The sequence below is a fragment of the Solanum stenotomum genome, chromosome 3 (genome assembly GCF_019186545.1).
Source record: "Solanum stenotomum isolate F172 chromosome 3, ASM1918654v1, whole genome shotgun sequence".
In the NCBI taxonomy this organism is placed as follows: Eukaryota; Viridiplantae; Streptophyta; class Magnoliopsida; order Solanales; family Solanaceae; genus Solanum; species Solanum stenotomum.
Genome location: NC_064284.1, coordinates 19,678,616 through 19,700,044, shown reverse-complemented (window position 1 = coordinate 19,700,044; position 21,429 = coordinate 19,678,616). Strand labels below are relative to the sequence as shown.

At 33.7% G+C, this 21,429-nt stretch overlaps 5 protein-coding genes across 6 annotated transcripts in view; 2 read left to right on the top strand and 3 right to left on the bottom strand.

Annotated features, from left to right (window-relative positions):
- LOC125858057 (heavy metal-associated isoprenylated plant protein 39) overlaps positions 1-21,429 on the bottom strand; it is a 273,143-nt gene that overhangs the window by 89,261 nt on the left and 162,453 nt on the right. The gene's annotated exons all lie outside the window — the stretch shown is intronic.
- Positions 1-21,429, top strand: part of LOC125858059 (uncharacterized) — a 280,326-nt gene that overhangs the window by 241,736 nt on the left and 17,161 nt on the right. The window lies entirely within an intron of this gene.
- LOC125858039 (uncharacterized) lies at positions 9,202-14,149 on the top strand. Its single transcript, XM_049537714.1, has 6 exons — positions 9,202-9,334; positions 11,828-12,429; positions 12,522-12,714; positions 13,106-13,170; positions 13,291-13,501; positions 13,632-14,149. Exons 1-6 carry the CDS (start codon positions 9,236-9,238, stop codon positions 14,001-14,003), a joined length of 1,542 nt encoding a protein of 513 aa, XP_049393671.1. The 5' UTR covers positions 9,202-9,235; the 3' UTR covers positions 14,004-14,149.
- LOC125858055 (actin-depolymerizing factor 12) lies at positions 14,229-15,868 on the bottom strand. Its single transcript, XM_049537730.1, has 3 exons — positions 15,740-15,868; positions 14,650-14,909; positions 14,229-14,530 (listed from the first exon to the last, which is right to left on the bottom strand). Exons 1-3 carry the CDS (start codon positions 15,740-15,742, stop codon positions 14,380-14,382), a joined length of 414 nt encoding a protein of 137 aa, XP_049393687.1. The 5' UTR covers positions 15,743-15,868; the 3' UTR covers positions 14,229-14,379.
- Positions 16,391-20,622, bottom strand: LOC125858047 (uncharacterized protein C683.02c). The gene is made up of 5 exons (XM_049537721.1): positions 20,200-20,622; positions 19,200-19,341; positions 18,455-18,546; positions 18,175-18,277; positions 16,391-16,884 (listed from the first exon to the last, which is right to left on the bottom strand). The coding sequence occupies exons 1-5, from the start codon at positions 20,488-20,490 to the stop codon at positions 16,727-16,729; spliced, it is 786 nt and encodes a 261-aa protein (XP_049393678.1). The 5' UTR covers positions 20,491-20,622; the 3' UTR covers positions 16,391-16,726.

Below are 21,429 nucleotides of genomic sequence, written 5' to 3'. Positions count from 1 at the left end.
TGTGCACTGTTTGGTGTGGGTCCCACGATTCTCATTTTGAATCCAAAATTGTTCCGTCTCCGTTTGTTGTGATTTTGGTATCTTAATGACCGTACTAACATTTTGAACCTATATTAGATAGAGTGACATCATTCAAAGGCCGTTCGGGAAGGAAAAGCTCCAACAAAGTGATTTGGAGCAAGCGCAATCGGCCTTTAGGTAGGCTACAACTTCCTTTCTATTAGATTGAACTTAATTGTGTAAAAACATGTGGATTGGAGTGAATTTGGGATGGGTACCAGCTTCTTACTTTATTTTGATTAGATACCTTGTGCTAGGATTGATTGACCATATTTCGGGCATAATACATATTAGTCGGGTCAGTAGAATCACATGCTTATGTGTTAAATGCTATTGTATGCCTGTATGATGTGTATTACATGCTTTATTCATCATCAACTGTAAGCATGATGTCCTTAGGCTAGCGTTGCCTTAAACTTATGACCTATGTGGGCTGGATAGCCTTGAATTTCTGCCGATGTCGTTCGGATGACTTAGCTCCTTGTAGACTGGAGTAGTAGACTTGAGTCTGATAGTTTGAGCCTTATATTAGGTGTTATCGCTGTTTGTTGCACTTTTGTATTTTCTCCATCTAATTTTGTTGTTCCAATGCGTTCTCGAAAGTTCGGTGCATGAATAGAGGTGTGGGATTGAGATAGTATAGGCTTGGAGCCTTTTCTGTGATTTCTTAGAGTGGACGGCGTTCCACTGTGGCTGTTGCTGGATTAGATCCTATTGGAGATACCATCACCCCCGGGGTTGTTCTTTCTAGCTGGGTTGGGAGCGTATCGTTGGCTGGGTGGACTCGGTGATTTCGGTAATCACCCCCGGCCTCTCTTTCTTGATGGGTTGGGGGCGTGCTACTGGCTGAGTGTCCTGGGGTCGCTCTTTCTAGCTGGGCAGGGAGATGACTGCATGATAAGACGACTCGCGATATCTACCTCCCTCTCGGGTCCCTCTTTCTAGCTAGCCTGGGAGTGGACTATATGATTGGGTGCCCCTAGGGTTACTCTTTCTAGCTGGGCTGGAAGTGCACTGCTGGCTGGGTGGAGTCTGATGGATTATCTTTATTACTTTGGGCTAGGAGCCCGATTTTCTTCTTTCTCAGTAGACTTAGCTAATATGTGTATCTGTCGGGCTTATGGGGTTCGTTCAGGTTTTATTTAACCTTGCGCACTAGTGTACATTCTGGGCTCATGGATTCCAGTTAGGTTTAGTTTAGTTTTACTTAGTTTATTATTGGTATGCTCGTGTGCTTTCTTTTCATATCCGCTTTGACCTCTCTATGTCTAGATTCTATCATTTCTTATTGTTTTTACCCCTTTTTGCTTAATCGGCCTTTGATACCTACTGAGTACCTGTTGTTTTGGTACTCATGCTACACTCTGCATATATTTCGTGATACAGGTCCCAGTATTAGTTACCAGCGGTGATTAGTTCCAGCCTTCTTTTGCAGCTGTGATTCAGAGACGAGGGTGAGTACTTGGCGTTTGGGGTTTGTCATGTCTCCTTCTTTTGTTTTATCTAGTCTTGTTGATTTTGAGACACGCTTTGTTGTGGTTTACTTTTGGGACTTGTACTCTTTATTAGATAGCTCTGTACTATTAGCTTCCAAGTACTGAGAGGGATTTCTGTATATATTTATTTTGGTTTGCTTCCGCCTTGTTGTCCTTGTTTAGATTATTATTTTCTGCCCTTACACTCATTACTTGATGTTCTGGGTTATGAGTTGACTTATCTACTAGTGGGGTATAGTAGGTGTCATCATGACTCGAGAAATTGGTTCGTGACACAGATCACAGTAGATATAGAGAGGAAAAAGAAAGTGTCAGGCAATAGTTGTCTTGTTGTCGGTATCGACAATGGTGGATTTAAGAGTTGTTCACTTATTTGTGAGAATTGTATAGATGGTGAATAAGATTTATTTTTGAGAGTGAGTGTGGTGTTTGAGTTTAGAGATTTCAAATTTTAGTTGGGTTGGACTTTGTTAATATAACTTTGGCCTAATTAATAATGGGTTGTACCGTTGTGGACTATGGTGGCCTGGAAATTGGAATACAAATTATAATGTATTGAAAATTTTGGGTTTTCGATTAATCGAAATATAATATTTTAAAAACCAAAAACTGAATTGAATAATTGTAATTTTAAAATTTGAAACCGAAATCGATCGAACAAATCCAAAAATCGAGATCGAAATTTAAAAAATTTGGTTCTGTCGGTTTTTTCAATTTGTTACGAGCTACTCTCTGTTTAAAAAAGAATAATTTTTTTTGTAATATTTTAATTTCAACTTTTCACATGGCATATTTAAGGCCACAAAATTAAAAAGCAATTTCATGAAATTTTTTACTATGGATAGGTACACCAACACAGAACAACTGCAAATTGACTCAGAGTTTGTGATGTGAATTGAACTCTGATTTCTCCCCATCATTAATGTAACACCCCAAAATTTTCTAAGTTAAGACCCGAACTATCCTTCATTTACTTGTAGGGTCATATCGGGTGATTCTTAAATTGTCCAAATGTGTAAAGGTAAATTCTTTAGTGTGTGAATGATTTTGAATATCAATTAAGGTCACTAGGAACTCCTAGCACAAAGAGTTGAACGTATCCTTACCGATTAAGTTTTGCTTCAAGATTCTCTTTATGTCAATTTCAAATGATCATATCTTTTTAGAATATAAAGAGTAAAGTGGCCCATAACCTATCAAATTAAAGGTATTTGAATCTTCTTTCCAACGCCACTGATTTTATAACAATACGAGTTTTGAGTAAAAAGTTACGACTATTTTAGTAACCTGATACATCGCGATGACGAATTAGCCGACGAAAAAACATTAAAAAGGGCCTTTTTGTTTTTTTTACCTCTAAAAACCCTAAACGGATTTCTTGACTAATTAAAAACCCAAAATAATCAGATTTTCATCTCTTAATACAGCATTCTCTTTTCTCTCAAACCCTAAGGCAAAACCCTAAGGAAAAATCAAAGTAGAAAACTTCATTCAAGATTTATTCCATCTTTTTCAAGATTTTTCTTCAAGGTAAGTCTTTCTCCGAGAATTCTATTCTTTCCAACTGAAATTCTTCCATACAATCATAAATCAATAATGAAATCATAATTCTTGGTCATAGAGATTTCAAGAAACTAATTCAAGAATCTCAAAAAAGGTTTTATTGATTGTTCTCCTTCAAGCTAGGATTTCAAGGATTTTAATCAAGTTCTTCTTCAAGATTCTTCAAGAACTTTGTTCTTTTATGTATGTAAGACTATCATAGTGTTGGACTAGTTCTTCCTCACGCCCTACATTTACTTTCAAATCAGTAAAAGAGTAATCTAGGATTCTATTCCTAGATTTGAGTATTCTTGAGATGAGTTAATTTTGAGTTATTGAGTTCATGATTCTTTTGAAATGTTATTCCTAATTATTGAATTGTTATATGTTATGTATTGAGATTTTAAGTTGATTCGTTCATATCTATATTTCAACGTGAACCCTATCAATTGAGTATTCTTGAGATGAGTAGTATCGTTGAGTTATGAGTTTTTGAGGTTCTGATTGTTGAGTTTTTCTATATTGTTATTGAGATCCTTGAGTTGAGTCATTTATGTCCATAATTCTGAATGAACTCTGTGAATTATGTATTCTTGAGATGAGTGAAATCATTGAGTTCTGAGTACTGAGTTTTCGTATTGCTATTAAGATTTCTGAGTTGAGTCGTTCATATCCATAATTCCGCATGAACCCTATAAATTGAGTTATAAATCTTGAGAAACTTTTTAAAGCCAACATTTGAGTTTTGAACTAAATTTTTGAAGAAGTAAAGATGAGTTTTGAGAAAGGGTTTCTAAAACATGATTAGTATGACAATCGAGTATGTCATCAATGTTTAAGCAGTATGGTATCTAGATATACCATCAATATTTATGCAGTATGACTTTTCGAGTCATCAATGATCATATCACGATATGATTTTGATATATTTTTTAGAAAGAGTTTTCAAGTATGAATTGAGTAAGAGTATACGAGAACTAAGTATTCCCAAAGGTATCATTTTTTACATTGATAAAAGAGAAACTTTGATTTCTAAATGAATTATGAGTTCAAAGAAACTCCAAGAGCAGTTACCTCTTTTAAAAGGATAGTTTGAGCAATTACCTCAAACCAGAGAAAGAATATATTTTTAAACATTGAGCATGAGTATATATTATTAGAAGTAGTATTGAGGACCGATATGGGGATGAGTTCAGACAACTCACATTCCTCATAAACCATGTATGCCAGCATGGGTACATGATCATACTTTTTAGATGAATCCTAAGTGCCTTCGGACAGAGCTTAGTTGATCCACTTAGTTGAGATGTTCTATACCCCGACAAGGTATAGGACAGTTCTGACAACGTGGGCGAGACGTTGTATCATCATGTAGCTCATAGTGATGGTTGTTGGTTAGAGAATCTCCTAAATAGATTTAAAAGTATATTTTTATTATATCACTTAATATGTTGAGTTTAAAGATGAGTAAGTATTTTTTAAAGTTTTAATGATTTCACTCAGTTATTTCTTTACATTCAATTGAGTATATATATCTATATATATTGCAGTCCTTTTATTCAATTATTTGTTATTCAACTATATTACATACTCGTACATTCAATGTACTGATGTCATTCGATCTGCATCTTTTAATGATGCAAATACAGATTCTTAGGATCCTCAACAAGAGTCTGTTGAGATCACTTAATTTGCTCATAAGCTTTCGAGTAAGACCTCCTTGCTTTCAGAGTACTCTAGTTTTATGAGTTGTTAGTAGTAGTTCTTTTGAGAAGTCGTGGGTCTTGTCCCGACACTCATTTTTGTATAGTAGATGCTTCATATATAGATAGTTTTGGAGAGTCTTTCAGTTTCAGATGTTTTATTTAAAACATATGTTCATACTTAGAATATTTAGAGAGTCTTGAGATTTAAAGAAACTGTTGATCTATCTTTTCTTTCAGTTTGATGCTTGTGTATGCTTGAGTTAATCTTCCGCTTGTAGCCAACCATGATGAGGGTTCGCTTGGAGACCAACAATGGTTCTCAAGTGGCGGCCACGTCCAGGGTGTAGGCTCAAATCGTGACAATTAAGAATAAAAATAAAATTAATCATGTCACGCAAATATGTGTTTTTCTATTGTGTAGTAACTTGTATATAGCGTGACGTTCTGTGAGTATCATGTCACGTAGGATACATGTGTCTACTTGTTCAACTTTATACAAGTTTAAGTATCTACATGTGCACATACGACATTGGAGGACATAAATATTAGTTGAGGTCAAGTTAAAAGGCACATTTATGTATCATGGGTAGGGACCGGGAGTTGGATCCTATGTAGGTTCGGAGTTGATTTTGGGTCATAAATTGTATCGGGGTCAATAAAGTCAAGAGATATATCCCGAATCATGTTCAATATCAGTGTCGAGGTTCTGGGTCATGGTTGGGAGTTTCTCAAGTTGGGGTTAGGAGTTTGGGTTTCAAATTGAGGTCGAGGTTGGGTCAAGGTAGGGAATAGGGTCTCAGGTTAGGGTCGGGATCCAGATCGGGAGTTGGGTCATGGGTTAAGAGTCAGGTATGCATCAGGAGTTGGGTCTTGGGTCAGGTGTAGGTTAGATTTGGGTTCTGGGTCAATAGTAGGGTCGAGGCTCGAGTCAAGGTCAAGAGTCTAGTCCGAGTCGGGGTGAAGTGTTGACTCCTAAGTCGGGGTCGGGAGTCGAGTGATAAGGTTGAAAAAGAGTTTTGAAAAATGTTTTCTTTACTTTTTAGGAAAGTCGTTTTCCTTAATTTAAAAAAATTAAGTTCATATAAGAAAATTGGAAAATACTTTCTAAAAATATTTTTCATCGTACCAAACACACCCTTTATAAAACTTAAAACTTTTTTTCTCTATTAGCTAGTGAACGTCATGCAAGAAAAGATTGTGTTATCTTAGTCTTAGATTAATTTAATTTTTTTAGTTAACTACACTTTTTATGCGAAGGACATAAAACTATATATATATATATATATATATATATATTTTATTTATTTTTCTAAAATCAACATTTAACTTGCAAAGATATATTCAATTAAAGATATTTAGATTAATTCTTAAACAACAAAGGAAAATTACTCACTTTTCAAAATAATTTAATGTCTTCATTTTTTTAAAAAATTACTCCCTCCGTCCATTTTATGTGGCAACATTTGACCGGGCACGGAGTTTAAGAAATAAATGAAGATTTTGAAATGTTTACCAAATTGTCCTTTTAAAAAGTAGACTCAATTTCTCTCTCCTCATAAATGTATTGGAGTATTATTTTAAGATTAAGTGGGACCAACAAGGATAAAAAAGGAATTGTACCTTTAAATACTTTCCATATAAGGAAATGTGACATTCTTTTTGGGACTGACCAAAAAGGAAATGTTGCCACATAAAATGGGACGGAGGGAGTATTATTTACCCATAAATTACTTGTATTGTGTAACCTTAATATTTGATTTGACTTCTTTAATTTAGGGAAAGTACATTGAATTTCTTTTTCTAAGTTATTATTTCTCTATCAACTAAATGTTTTTGTTTCCCTATAAATACATTGCTAAGAATGACAATTAAAATCAATAATAACAATCTCATATATAGTTAATTACTCTTGTGTTACCACAAAACTTGGAAAAGAAAATGGAGAAGGCAACATTCCTTAAGGTTTTCTTGATCTCCTTTTTGCTTATGTTGTTTGGTAAGCAATTTTCTTATCAATTTATGTGTCTACAATTTAAGCTATATGTATTGACCAGTAAAACTAATAATTTGTTTACCTTTTCAAATGTTAACTATCTGTTATAAAAAAATTTGTATACATCACTGATTTATTCAACGATGTGAATGTTGGTAGGACAAGGAAGCCATGCAAAAGGAGGATGCACTAAGGATGATGATTGTGTTAAGATTATGAGATGCGTAGATGCAAGCCCCAAATGTGACGTGAATAAAAATAAGTGCTTCTGTCCAATTCCACCAAATTATGGAACAAAAAGGGTTCATAAGACTCACCAAAACTAATTTACATGTATGCAAAATTGAACCATGATTTATGTATCTCCTTTTCATATATGGTTCAATAAATAAAGATCCTTTTTTTCATATTAATCATGTTGGAAAATGGTTTGGTTTGCTTTTTTGACTTGATGTTATATGCGCAATGTATGTATCTTCAATTAATTTTTCGAGTCAATTAAGTTTAAGGATTTTAAGTAATTTCGAACTTTGAAGAACCCCTAAGTAATTGGTCGCAATAGTCAATTATAAGATCTGAATGGATTCATATTGATTTTTCAATAGTCAATTTCAATTAGTTTGCTGACAAGTTTAATTTTGTATAGATAACGTAAAAGTAGGTGCCACATTTTATATAAAAATATAAAATACTACAACGTTATATTAAAAATAGAACAGAATATAAATAAACTACAAGTCATGTATATTACTATCACTCAGTTGGATGGATTTTCAGTTTTTGAAATTCAAATAACCTTATTAAAAATAATATTAAACACTTTTATATATATATATATATATATATATATATATATATATATATATATATATGGCACCAAGTGATAAATAAGAAACTCCACTCTCTTAGAAATAAAAATAAGTGCACATCAATAATTCCAAAAATCGCTCCTCAAAAATTACTACTTCCTCCGTTTAAAAAAGAATGACTTTATTTCCTTTTTAGTCTGCTTAAAAAAGAATGACCCATTTCCTTTTTTGGCAACACTTTAACTTCAACTTTCCAAGTGGCATGTTTAAGATTAACTTTAATTTAGAACCATAAGATTTGAAAGTCTTCTTTCTTTTCTTAAACTTCGTTCCAAGTCAAACTAGGACATTCTTTTTGAAACCGAGGGAGTACTATTCCCACCCATGCTGCACCCTTAACAGAACAAATAAAGAAAACAGACCCCTCAATTTGAGGCATGCTAATTATTAGTGCACACATTCATAATAATATGGTGCAATGGATAGTGTTGTTCTTTTCTTAATTAAAAATTTTAAGTTTGGGCTTTGAGTGCAAATAAGTTTTTAATGAGAAGTGCGACTTTTTGTGCCACAAATTTGAATTAATCGGACTTCAATACAGATATCAGACCTTAAATAGAGAAAAAAAAATATTTCTAGTGCACAATGTTTGGAACAAATATAAACATATGAAAAGTAAATAAACCACGCAAATAAAATATGAAGAAACATGAATATTTTATTGATAATTATTGCGGATACAATTCTGTTCCTCCATTAATTCTACTCTCCTAAGATTTATCCCTTGATTCTACTCTCCTAAGATTTATCCATGATTCGAGGGCCGTTAGCGGCGTATTTCTCAAACCAAGATGATTCATATTTGACCTCTATACAAATATTCCATGACTTTTATAGACTATTCAAGATGTTTTCTCAAGGGAATATAGTACCCTTTATATAGATATGAACTAGAGTTTAGGATTTATCCTCCAAAAATTCTAATTGAAACTAAACACTTATTGTAGAGTCGCAATTAGAATTGAACATGTTTTAGAGTCTAACAAAATTTCAATGTCTACGCACGAAGAATCCCTCTGACCACCGGGATATATATTCTTGCCAGTTGCCGCCTCCCTCAACTTCCTCACTATTCTTACATATATCTCTAAAAAAATTTTTCCAAAAAACCTCTGTTTCTATTAATTTCTCACTTAGTTTAGTTTTCCTCACCTGCATACAAACTCTATTTAATTACTGCACAAACTTCACATTGTTCTGTTTCCACTTTGCACTTTTTGTTCCTATAAAATTATTCATCTCCTCCTCTTAATTCCTCTCCACAGTTGCCTCATTCATAATTACCGACTAGTCAGGGTACCAAAAGTCAAAATTAATTACATCACCCACTTATTCTCTCTTTTTATTAATAAGGCTATATATAGGGGTATTTATTTACCAAATTCAAATGCCGTTTTAGGTGGGATACTCTAAAAAGTCTTGTACCTCTATCTAAAGATAAAAGTAAAAGTTTGGTGTATATTGACAATTGACATTTATTATAGAGGAAAAATTTGTCACCTATAATTTCAAGGTATATTGGCGGTGCATGCAACAAATTAGTTGTATGTAAGTGTTTGATTAAAGAGAATGGCGACCAAGACATCTTCACTAACACTTTTCGTCTCTCTTCTTCTCTTCATCGGAGCTATTTTCTCCACCCACTTCCTATACTCTCCATTCGACAATGTAAGTTTCTTTTTCATTCTTTTTAGTGTTATTAATTAGATACACTTCAAATTATTAATTTCATTTCTCAATTATTGACAATCATTTACTTATATAATTGAACTAAGATACATTCTCAATTTTACAACATCAGTCAAATACATCTTAAATTTTGAAGTGTTTTCAATATTTTTCTCAGTTTTTCATTAAAATTTCATGCTCCTACAAGAGTTTGAGATTACTGTATTGCTATGTAATGTAATTGATCGAGAATGTATCTAAATTTAGTTAGTTAAGTAAAAAAGTATTTTTAAAATTGTTAATAATTTAAGCTAAATTTAGGATGTTTTAGATACTTCTCTCAATTAATTAAGTTAAATGTGTGTGTGTGTTTTTTTTTCACCGACTTTAACAAACACCAGGAGAAACAAAAAAGAATGATGTTCTTACTTCTTTGTTTGTTTGTTTTTTTTCACTGTATTATTATTAGCTTGATACTGCATGCCAAATAAAATATTTAATTCGTCAAGAAAGTAAGTCACTTATTCATATTACTATCTAAAAGTACAATCATATTACTATTAGGAGGGATTTGCAGTTTTTCTTAATTGTGATTTTAAGTGTTTTTGAGCATATTTTAACTGTAATCAAATACTCCCTTCGGTTTCTCATTTGGTGTGAGAAGGGGAGGAGCTAGCTTGTGGTCAAAGATTCATTCCAAAAAAAATTAGAAAAAAAAATTATGTTATTTATATATAATTGCACTAATATAGAATAAATATTGAATCGAATTTACTTTTTTTAGATTTTGAAATTCCTTAGATAAAATTCTGATTCCACCACGAGACGTGGCATAATTTTTTTTAAGAAGTGTGAATTATATTTCCACTTTGTCTTAATAAATAAATTTAATTTTTTATTTTTATTTTATTATGAGATATTTATATGAATATTTTAAAATTATAAATTATAAAAAAAAGATTTCTAAATTTTGTGCTCTAAGCACAATAGCGGCCGTACATTATTGAAGGTGCAATAAAAATTGTTGGGCGAATATGCGGCAGATTTGTAATTTTACCCATCTTTTACGCGCTTTTTATTTTAAATTATTATTAAAACATTATTATATGAGAGAGGGACAATGAAACAATTTTGCTGTGAAAGTTACGCCAAGTGTCTGTTCTGTAAGTTTACGTGGCATTATTTTGTGCTAGCATTACGATTTCTCGTTTCTGTTACCCATGTTATACAAATGCACGTGTTCTACTTCAATTTTTTCTTCAACGATAATTTTATTTACATAGAAAGTTTATAGGTAGTCGAGTCAAGTCTTTCTTACATATATTGTCATTGTTATAACTTCATCTTTCGATTTTAATTTCTTTGTCTTATTTTAACATGATATAAAGTTTAAGAAAATAAAGTAGCTATTTAAATCTTGGGGTTTCAAATTAAAAATAGATCAAAATGTCTTTAATTTTTAGGTCTTAAATATGTCATATAGAATAATGTTGGAACGAAAGAGTTGCTAAAAATGGAAAATAGACATTCTTTTTGAGGACAAACTAAGAAAGAAATAGGAAAAACAAATTGACACGGAGGGAATACCTATTATTTTGTTCTTTGGTTCGACTATTGTATTATGTGTTGTTATTGTTCTCTTATCCGTTTTCTTCTCAATATGGCTGTTTGACTACTATATTTTCCTTTTTATATCTAATTTTATTATCTTTACTTAAGCCGAGTATCTATCAAAAACAATCTATTTGTAATCATGCATGATAAAGCAAAACAAGAACAAAGTTGGACTTAAGGAAACTCAATCCTAGTAGCAACTATGTAATTGGCCATACCACGGCCCAAACTTCTGTTTTTGCAGCACCAAACAATATGCTCGACATTACGTAATTTATAATATATCTATCCTTTTGATAAAAAAAAAAAAAAAAAAAAAGAACAAAGTTGGACTAATTACTTAATATGTTACATTTTGAAACTACTATAGTAACAAAAAAACTGAAGATTTATGTGCCAATGTGAAACAACTTCAACAACTTTTTGATCATCTCGTTCCTTCACCCTTGTGATTATAGGACATTATTCGCTATGTAAACCATCCATGATCGGAGGCGGACCCACATTCATATTTGGGGGTGCACGTGCACCTGTCAACTTCGGGAAAAAATTATATGTATATCTATCTTGAGAAATTAATAAAAACTAGAATATAACTAATTGTGCACCCATGAGGAGTATAGGAGTGCCCTTGTATCGCTTGTACAAGCCACAGAGGAACCACCCTAGGAACCTATGTCTCTATTGTTTTTATTTTAAGTTTATTGGTGCGCCCAAAGTCTTCAAATTCTGAGTTTGCCTATGTGCATGATGTTGCGTCCAGGACACCATATGTCAATATTGTTCAGTATTCATATATATCTTGTTCTTGTCTACATTGTGAACCAATTCATCATCTTATTGAATTTACGCTAATGGTTTATTCTTCCGCATTGATAGTCCACCACAGGATATTCTCCACGAAAGACAATATTAACCCCCGTAACACGCCACAATCACACTGATGCAACTCCAGCAGTCTCAAAACAGCCTCTGAAGAAACTGGAAATCCAACTAAATTGTACACTTGGGAATCTCACAAGAACTTGCCCTGCATCTTACTACCCGTTGAAGTTCACCGAACAAAATGAAGCCTCTAAATCATCTCCTCCGCCACCTACATGTCCAGATTACTTCCGTTGGATCTACGATGACCTATGGCATTGGAGAGAAACAGGAATCACCAAAGAAATGGTGATGAGAGCCAAAAGGACAGCAGATTTTCGGTTGGTGATAGTGAATGGAAGAGCATATGTTGAAACCTATCATAAGGCATTTCAAAGTAGAGACACATTTACATTATGGGGCATTTTACAAATGTTACGTAGGTACCCTGGTAAAGTACCTGATTTGGACCTGATGTTCGACTGCGTTGACTGGCCAGTTCTTAAGACTGAATTCTATCGACACCCTAAGGCCCCTGCTCCTCCACCTCTGTTCCGATACTGCGGGAATGATAGCAGTTTGGATATTGTTTTTCCAGACTGGTCATTCTGGGGATGGTACGAACCTTAATTTTCTCGCATGCATATTGATTTGATAATCTTATAAGTTTTACTGAACCTTATCTTTTTGTTCCATTAACATTGTTTAGGCCAGAGATTAATATAAAGCCTTGGGAGACTTTGTCGAAGGACTTAAAGAAAGGGAATGAGAAGATAAAATGGACCGACAGGGAACCATATGCATACTGGAAAGGCAATCCTGTTGTTGCTGAAACCAGGAGGGATCTGCTCAAGTGCAATGTTTCAGAAAAGCAGGACTGGAATGCACGCGTTTATGCTCAGGTATCTTGTTCTACGACATGTAATCATGCTTGTTGTCGCAAGTCAGAAAATATGAATCCCTCATGACCTTATATGCTAGGAGTAGGAATATTATACATGCTGGTTCATAATAGCTTCTACTATGATGTCAAATATGAAAAAGGTGAGAGGTGAGCTAGTCTCGACTTCAATCAACTACTTCCGTCATATTTGGAGGTTGAGCCTTTGTGAGGAATTTCATACTAACTTATTGTCCTGAAATTTCCAAGTCCAGTGAATGTACGTATGTGGAACATGTCTGTCATGTTTACCACAGATTCACTGCTCTAGTGAGGCTAATTACATGACTAGGGATAGTAGGAAATGTAGAATGTAAGAGAAATTTAAGTGAGGAATCTATAAATATATGTAGGACTGGGCTCAAGAAGAGAAGCAAGGGTACAAGAAATCAGACTTAGCTAGTCAGTGCATCCACAGGTACGAAAAATAAAGTTGTTTCTCTTTAATTATTTTTCGTTAACATGTCCGTGTTTGTTAACTATATCTTCCTAAACGTTGTCCGATTTTTCTCTTTTCTTCATTATGCAATTATGTCAGATACAAGATTTATGTAGAAGGATCTGCATGGTCCGTGAGTGAAAAATATATTCTTGCCTGTGATTCTGTTACGTTACTTATAAAACCCCAGTACTACGATTTCTACACCAGAGGTTTGATGCCTCTGCAACATTACTGGCCCGTAAAAGATAAAGACAAATGCCGATCAATCAAGCATGCTGTTGACTGGGGGAATACTCATGAACAAGAGGTAATCTATAATCTGAATTCCACTCTTTTTTCACATTTAGCTTCCCATTCAACTTCGACTGTATAATATAACGGTCTGCACCATCTTATTGGCATTGTCCGATAATTTACTTCTTTGGTGAATAACATAGGCACAGGCGATTGGTAAGGCAGCAAGCGATTTCATTCAAGAACAACTCAAAATGGATTATGTGTACGACTACATGTTCCATCTCTTGAGTGAGTATGCTAAGCTGCTGAAATACAAGCCCACTGTACCTCGAAAAGCAGTTGAACTTTGTTCAGAGGCAATGGCATGCCCAGCTGAAGGATTGACAAAGAAGTTCATGTTAGAATCTATGGTTGAAGTCCCCTCAGACGCGATACCTTGTAACATGCCACCTCCATTTGGCCCTGCAGGTCTTCACTCTATTCTTGATAGAAAAGAAAATTCAATAAAACAAGTTGACTCATGGGAACAGCAATATTGGAAGAACAAAAGCAAACTACAACGAAGATTTTAGTTTTTTTTTTTTTACATGTAGTAAGGTACATTTTTTCGTTAAGAGTTTGTTGTATAATCATCTAACATTATAATGGAGCACACGAACGATAAACCTTGGTGTTGGGATAACATATGTTTAGGAGGAAAACAATTCAGGAAGGAAGTTTTTTCCTTTATATAGGTATTTGTAATAATATATTCATTTGAAGTTCAATGGATGAAAATATAATGGAATTAGTCAGTCTAAAATGCAACAAGAGCACAATCAGATGTTTTATTTAGGAGAAAAACCACCATTTGATACAGAATGCTGTTACCACAAGTTAAGGCATTACATGAGAAATACAAAGATGAACCACAACAAAGAAACTGGAAATGCAACTGCATGAGAGGACTCAGTAGGCTCGCGATTTTATAAGATCAAAGCTCATTTCACTAGGTTCAGTTGCTTGCAATTCAACTTGAATTCCATCCAGTTCTCTCTTGAATCTGTCCTTTGAGCTCGCGTATACCATCTTCATCCTCACCCTTGATGATTCAGGTGACCTAAAAGATATCATCATGCACATAGTATTATTAGTTAGAATCAGGCCAAATCTTCTTTCACTGAGTATCTTTTTTTCTCAAATGGATATATACATGTAAAGAAAGTTATATATGTATACCAAGCAATAAAGAAAATCTTGCTTTTCTGGATATTTTCATTAGTTATGAAGTCGAAATCAAAGACAGCATAACGACATTCATCAGGAGGGAGAGAGTTAGCGAAATCATCGTAGTTTTCTTCAGGGCTGCCAAGTTTCTCTACCACCACTTCCTGACCATCAATCTTGAAGATAATGAACCTGTAGTTTCTCTTTGCTTTTAATTCTAAGAATTTCAGCTTACATTCATCTTGTACGGCCGTTCCAGACACAGCATTTGCCTGCCCATTTATATATTTGTCAAATGTCATGAATAAGACACAGAATTCAAATGAAACAACAATAAGAACAATTGATAAATCCTGAGATAAGATCAACAGTAAAAAGTATATATTATGAATGCCATTATATTCAACCATTCATTGAGTGATTGAGGCCAAACTAATGCATGCAGGTGCTTACGCACCTTGTACTGAGAGGTGTTACATGACACTGCTTCGTCAATTTATTTTTTTTCTAAATATGCGAACTATAGATAATAACCAAAATGAAATTATTGGCTATAAATATTTAAAATGGCACCCCTTATCGCTATAATGATATATTCATTTTTTTTTAAATACCGATACTGCTTACAAAAACTCTTGTGTATGCCAGTGGATGCATTCAACCAAGAAAACATGAATAGATCCATTTTTTCTCCCGTTGAAATATATATATATTTAGAATTGATTTTTTTTCGAAAATTATATGCTTAGTTAGTGCACCATGATTCATCGTAAAAGTGAATCATTTTTGTTAAAAAAAAATAAAAATCTACGTGTCTCATACAAATTGGTCAATTTTTCCACCTATACACTCTTAAGTTGGATTTGAGAACATAAAAAAGGTGTCAAATGACTCAATATATGCCTACTACAGATGTTCAAAATGAACAAAGCCTACTTAAGATGAGTTGTCTAACTAAAAGCTGGTGTCAACTTCGGCCGATTGATTTGCCGTTGAATGACAATTAAGTTAAAGATGTACAACATGACAAAATGGTGATTGAAAAGAAAAAATGAAACAGAAAGAAGTGAAAGAAAGAGAGTCTATATATATATATATATACCATGGTATCGTATAATGAAATTATGAAATAGATAAGGATCTCTGCCTGCAAAATGGATAGAAAAAAAAAGGGATAAAGGGGTGGGGGGNAGAGGAGAAAATGGTAGAGATCCTTCAATCTACAAGAGAAAAAACAGTCTAGCTGGTTTGTTATTTATAATAAATAATACAAGAGACAGATTCGGAGTTTAAAGAGGAAATGTTAGATAAGGGGTTGTGAGTATTCTGAGCTATTTTGAGGCTCATTAATCATTTTAGTCACGACTATGACCACGACCATTCTTTGTCAACTGTAATATAATTCCCACGACGGTCGTTTGTAGGGCGTGATGAGAAAAATAAGGATATTTTATGACATTATTTTATTTCATTATCAATATGTGGTAGTAATCCATCATTTGTATCTCAAATCAAATATAAGATAAAAATTAATCCCAAATTTTATTCAGTTGCCCCCTAAATATACAAATGTTAATTTACACTTAAACAAAAAACCGCTATATAATTTCTCTATTTTATATTGTTGGCACAATATTAATTTGAAATGCAATACTCTAATTTGATCATCCTACTGAACTAGAAAGCTTTTACAGCAAAGTACAACATCTATTTGTGAACAAGGACCAGGTCAGCAGAAGTAGAACTGGGAAACATGTAATTAACCAAAAGCAAAAAAAAAAAAAAGGAGGATACACAGTTTACTAATGAAAAACGAAGACAAAAAAGTAGTCCTAATCTTTTTTTTGTCATACTCAAAAGACACCATTTAGCATTAGCACTCTCGAACAATTTGTCACAAGTGTTCTTAATTTTCTGACGTATTTTGTGTCCAAGATCCTCACTAACTAGAGGAGAAAAGAATATTGCAAATCAAAATTTGAAAGCGAATTGCAGTTGTTGGACAAGATATATGGAGCAGTTTCAAGAAAATCAATATCCATTCAATAGATTGCGCTTTCCAGGATCACCGGTTCTTCTGGAGATTCACTCATCCTTCAAAATTAACAACTTTAGGTTCTTTTTTCTTCTTTAATTTAACATCATCGTCTTCATTAACATCCTCTGCCTTGAAGTTGAAGTCATCCTCGAGATCATCCCCACTGCTGAGTTTGGTAACTTGTCCCCTTGGCCGGTCTTCAAATTGAGCTGTCAGAAACAAGGGAAAGGTCACAAAAAAGGTGGAACAGTTGAAACCAAACCAACACTAGCAAGCAGCATCTGCTACTAACAAGCCACAAACATATAGTAAAAAAAATAATCTATCAGGGTGTGTTTGTAATCAATAAAGGAGCACACCAACGTCCACCAAACGTTATTCACAAGGCAGCCACTTATGACATAAATCCCCCCCATGCAACAAAATGGACTGTTCCCTTGCTACATTTAGCACAAAATTCATGAACATGGAACTGAAGGAGTGTATGAAAGAGGACATGAGAAGGTACAGACTTTATATTGAAAAGGAACAAGAGTGACTGTGATATGACTTATGAGGTCTTTAATTATATTAAAAAAATATGATAAACAGACAACTGTAGCTCGATTAATTCTCTTCTGCACCAAAAGAAATTGGCCTGGCTTTACCATGGCCAAAACCTGTTCAACTGAGCAGATAAAGAAAAAAAAAAGTTGACAAAGTTGTCGGACTGTCTTCATACTGTCAAGAGAAAACAAGACTAGGTCATGCACAAGAAAAGTAGAAGAGAGCAAGTGCTCAGTTTGTCAAGTTATATGCAGCCTTGCTAAATCTGCAACTATTGAGGGCCATATGATTAGGTATGTAGGACATGAGCCAAACTGAATGACAAAGAAGTTACAGAGTGTGAACATTATAATGATAGCATATAAGTTAATATGTTGGGGGTCGTTTGGTAGAGTGTATTAGAAAAAATAATGCATGCATTAGCTCTATGTATTAGTGGTACCTTGTTTGGTATACTTTTTCATGCTATGTTTAACTAATGCAAGCACTAGTTACACACTCTACTGTGCATTACTAATACCATGGATTTCTACGTATTAGTAAGACAGAGATTTCATGCATGTATTAGCATGGTTAAAGACCCAATTACCCCTCAAAACCCTTTTTACATCTTTTTCACCATAATTATGGAGGATATTTTTGTAAATAAATGTTTTTATACAACGCATGTTATTTTTAATACACCAAACCAAACAATGCATAAGAAATAATCTATGTATGACTAATGCAAGCATTATTAATACACTCTATTTAGCATTATTTTTATACACCCCACCAAATAACCCCTTAAAGAGTTCCTTAAACATGTATAATGATAGTATGACATGAAAAAATGATAGCATACAAAAGGTTGCAAGCAGTAGAAATCCTTGATATATCTTTTTCCTAAAAGTGAAGGCAAAACTAGAAGTGCCGAAGAGCAAATTAATGGAATAATATATTAAAGTACGTACAAATTTTAAATCTACCAATGGCCGCATCAGAAGCTTTGCCAGATTTATTAGGACAGTCTCTTGCCAAATGTGTAACGCCACCACAAATTTTGCAACAACCACCCTGCAAACAAAAGTCATCAAGAACTTGAACTTCTAACCTCCGGTGAAATTAACGTTTTAAAGTTTCCCTAGAAAAGAGCCCATTTTGATTGAGTAAACATGGACGTATCGAACCAGCATCAGAAGGTAGCTGTGAAGTGATTGAAAATGAAGTTTGAAGCCAATCGAATATATGTACCTTTGGGTATATGCCATGCGTATTTTTAGGGCAGTCCTTACTCAAGTGACCTTGTTCTTTACAAATAAAGCAGCTGGCAAACTTTGTTCCACCTGCATAATTGAGAAAACAACATGATTTTACTACAATTAAAGAAAAGAAACAACAAAAATATTTCTAATAGAAAAGATATTATTGTTAGATCAACTTCAATAGACCTTGGAAGACAAGGGCAACTCAATCTGAATAGCACATATATAGCAACAATTTAGCATATGCTAATTCTTGAAGCACTTCAGTTTTGTCGGTTGCATATACTCTTTTTGTTCCACCAAAGAAATTCTGAAACTAATTTCTTAACTCAGCATTAACGCAATTTAGGTCAACTCCTTTCTTTTTTTTGATAAAGGTAACTTAGGTCAACTCCTATTTTGTAAGTATGGATTAATGGAGTTTGATTGGTCAAGGCAACACTATAACAATTAACCAATACCGTGACCCTGTCAGTTGGTTCAGGAACTTATTTAGTAGTTTAGCCTTAATTATTCAATGTTTAACACTTCCATACTGCATATTACAAAGTGGATACACAGAGTACATGAAAATTAGTGGATCAGTATTGAAATTATAATGAGAAGGACAAGGAAAAAGTTCATAACCTGAAGAAATGTATGCACACAAAAAAAACAAAAAAAGTAAAAGAAAATACATTGTACACGGAATGAAGAAAAGAGATACTACTAGATAAGGTCAAAAGGAAAAATACCATCTTGAAGCGGATAGGGGCAGTTAGCCAAAGAATGACTTGTATTACCACAATTGTAACACAACTTCTTATCCACCACTTCATCATTCTTGTTGGGGCAATTCTTCAGGCTATGACCGCGTCGACGACAAAGCAAACATATCTTCATAGACACGTATCAACCAAAGCAGCGAAAAATCAGCACGAGGCAATAATATTCTTCTAGTGTAGCAAAACATCATCTTGGATATCATTGGGCAGTGAAACTACAAGTCAATACTAAATAGATTCTGTACAAAGGCCACGTTTGGTATGACTTCAATTGTTTTCTTACCAGAAAAGGAAACATTTTACCTAAGAAAATCATCTGCTAAGTCATTTTCCAATGCTCCATTGAGAATAAAAGTTGGTGGAATTAAGAGTGGTGGAGGCTGGACTGACCACCAACGGTGGTGTGTGGTAACAATTATAAGTTGGAAAGGGTTATTTAGAAGTTAATTGGGATTAATGATATGGAATATACATATTTTCTTTCTAAGTAAAGTAAGTACAATGCACTTTGAATCTAGTTATGGAGTGTTAAGTTCATAATAGATTTCATCTATTTGTTGCAAATCGACAGTTTTAGCAGCCAAACTCTGGAATGACTACACCATGGAGAACCGAACCAAAATATCAAAGCATTATTATTCTTTCAAATGAAATGTCAAAATACGAAGATGAAATGAAAACAAAAGATTCAATTCAATTTTCATTTTTCGTTTATTAATGGAAGAACATTCCCTATCGTATTGTTTGTGGTAGTTTATGTTCTGTTACTATCCCTTGTTTCTCATACTTCCGTTACTTATAATCAGAGAGCATTCCTATGAAGTTGTTAGCATTCCCAGCACTATTCCAATTAAAAGCTACAAAAATGGTATCCCAAAGTAGGCTCTAGCTATCATAAACTCCAGCAGAGTAGCATAAACATCGCAATACAAAATATACCCAATAATGAAAAAAAATAAAACATTTGTACCTTATTCTTTTCCCATTCGGCTTTTCTAGGGCAATCCCTAGCAATATGGTCATGCTCTTTACATATAAAACAGCTTTCACCAGGCTTCATTCCAGCGACTCTAAAAGGGTGCTTAGTAAATGAACGTTTGTTATTAGGATCTTTGGATTCTCCTTTTTTCTTCTTGAAAGTGCTCTTCTTCTTCTTTTTCTTGTTCGGGTCTTTAGGCGGAGTTGGTTCTGGCTTGGGGAATAGTTCAGGATTAGCTTCCTTGTATCGTTTTCGAGCTAATTTCTGCCTTTTGCTCACCATTTTTTCTTACAGAGTATGATTCCTCTGCTTCTGCTTTGTGAATTAAAGGAAGAAATAACAGTAGCTCCCAGGTTGAATGAACACTGTGAATGAGAAAGCTTTTACGTATGGCTGCGGGTTGAAGACAAGGGTTTTGTGAGGTTTTGGATACACAAATTCGACATTACGGCTCGATTTCGGACCGCCCAAAGCTCCATGGGTTATCGGATCCGGGGCAAACAGCTAATTCAATAACGGTCCAAAACTATTGAGGAGGGTCAGTTTGGACATTACGACACTGTTAGGACAATGCGATTTCAAGTTGATTTCATGTCATGAGATGAAATTTTAAATTCTTCAAAAAAAAAAACATCATGTAAAATTTTAAATTATGATTTGGTCGACGAGAGGGGGTTGCTCGGATGGTAAGCACCCCTCACTTCCAACCCGAAGGTTGCGAGTTCGAGTCACCAAGGGAGCAAAAGGGTGGGAGCTCCTAGGGAGGAGGGTGTACAAAAAAAAAATTATGATTTGGAATTTTTCAAATACAAAAATTGACCTACAAGTTTATATTTTGTAAAAAGAAATTCACATCTATATTTTACATTTATCCAAAAAAATCACATCAACATAAAATTTATTATTACTTCAAATGAATTTCTATTTTTTCATTTAAATTCACCAAATTTATTATTTTTGATCAAATTTATTACTACTTCATTCAAATCACATTTAATAAATAATTTTTTATTATTATTATATTGAGTAGACAAGACTAATCATTGTGGCAGTAATTGAAAAAAATCTATTGAGAAATACAAGTTCAACGTGAGTAGATTGTTTGTAATATGTGGGAGGATTATATTAAAAACTAGTACACTACAACTTATGTTCATATTTTTTATTGAATTGAAATTTGATCAATAATTATTGTATACATAAAATGTCCAAATTATACAT

Coding starts and splice junctions, on each gene's coding strand:
- LOC125858039 (XM_049537714.1), top strand. CDS start 9,236: ATGGCGACCAAGACATCTTCACTAACACTTTTCGTCTCTCTTCTTCTC. Junction 9,335..11,827: donor TATACTCTCCATTCGACAAT/GTAAGTTTCTTT, acceptor CCGCATTGATAG/TCCACCACAGGATATTCTCC. Junction 12,715..13,105: donor ATGCACGCGTTTATGCTCAG/GTATCTTGTTCT, acceptor AAATATATGTAG/GACTGGGCTCAAGAAGAGAA.
- LOC125858055 (XM_049537730.1), bottom strand. Junction 14,531..14,649: donor AAGATTTTCTTTATTGCTTG/GTATACATATAT, acceptor GATATCTTTTAG/GTCACCTGAATCATCAAGGG.
- LOC125858047 (XM_049537721.1), bottom strand. CDS start 20,490: ATGGTGAGCAAAAGGCAGAAATTAGCTCGAAAACGATACAAGGAAGCT. Junction 18,278..18,454: donor CGCATGGCATATACCCAAAG/GTACATATATTC, acceptor TTTTGTTTGCAG/GGTGGTTGTTGCAAAATTTG. Junction 16,885..18,174: donor CATTGGTAGATTTAAAATTT/GTACGTACTTTA, acceptor TGTTTCTGACAG/CTCAATTTGAAGACCGGCCA.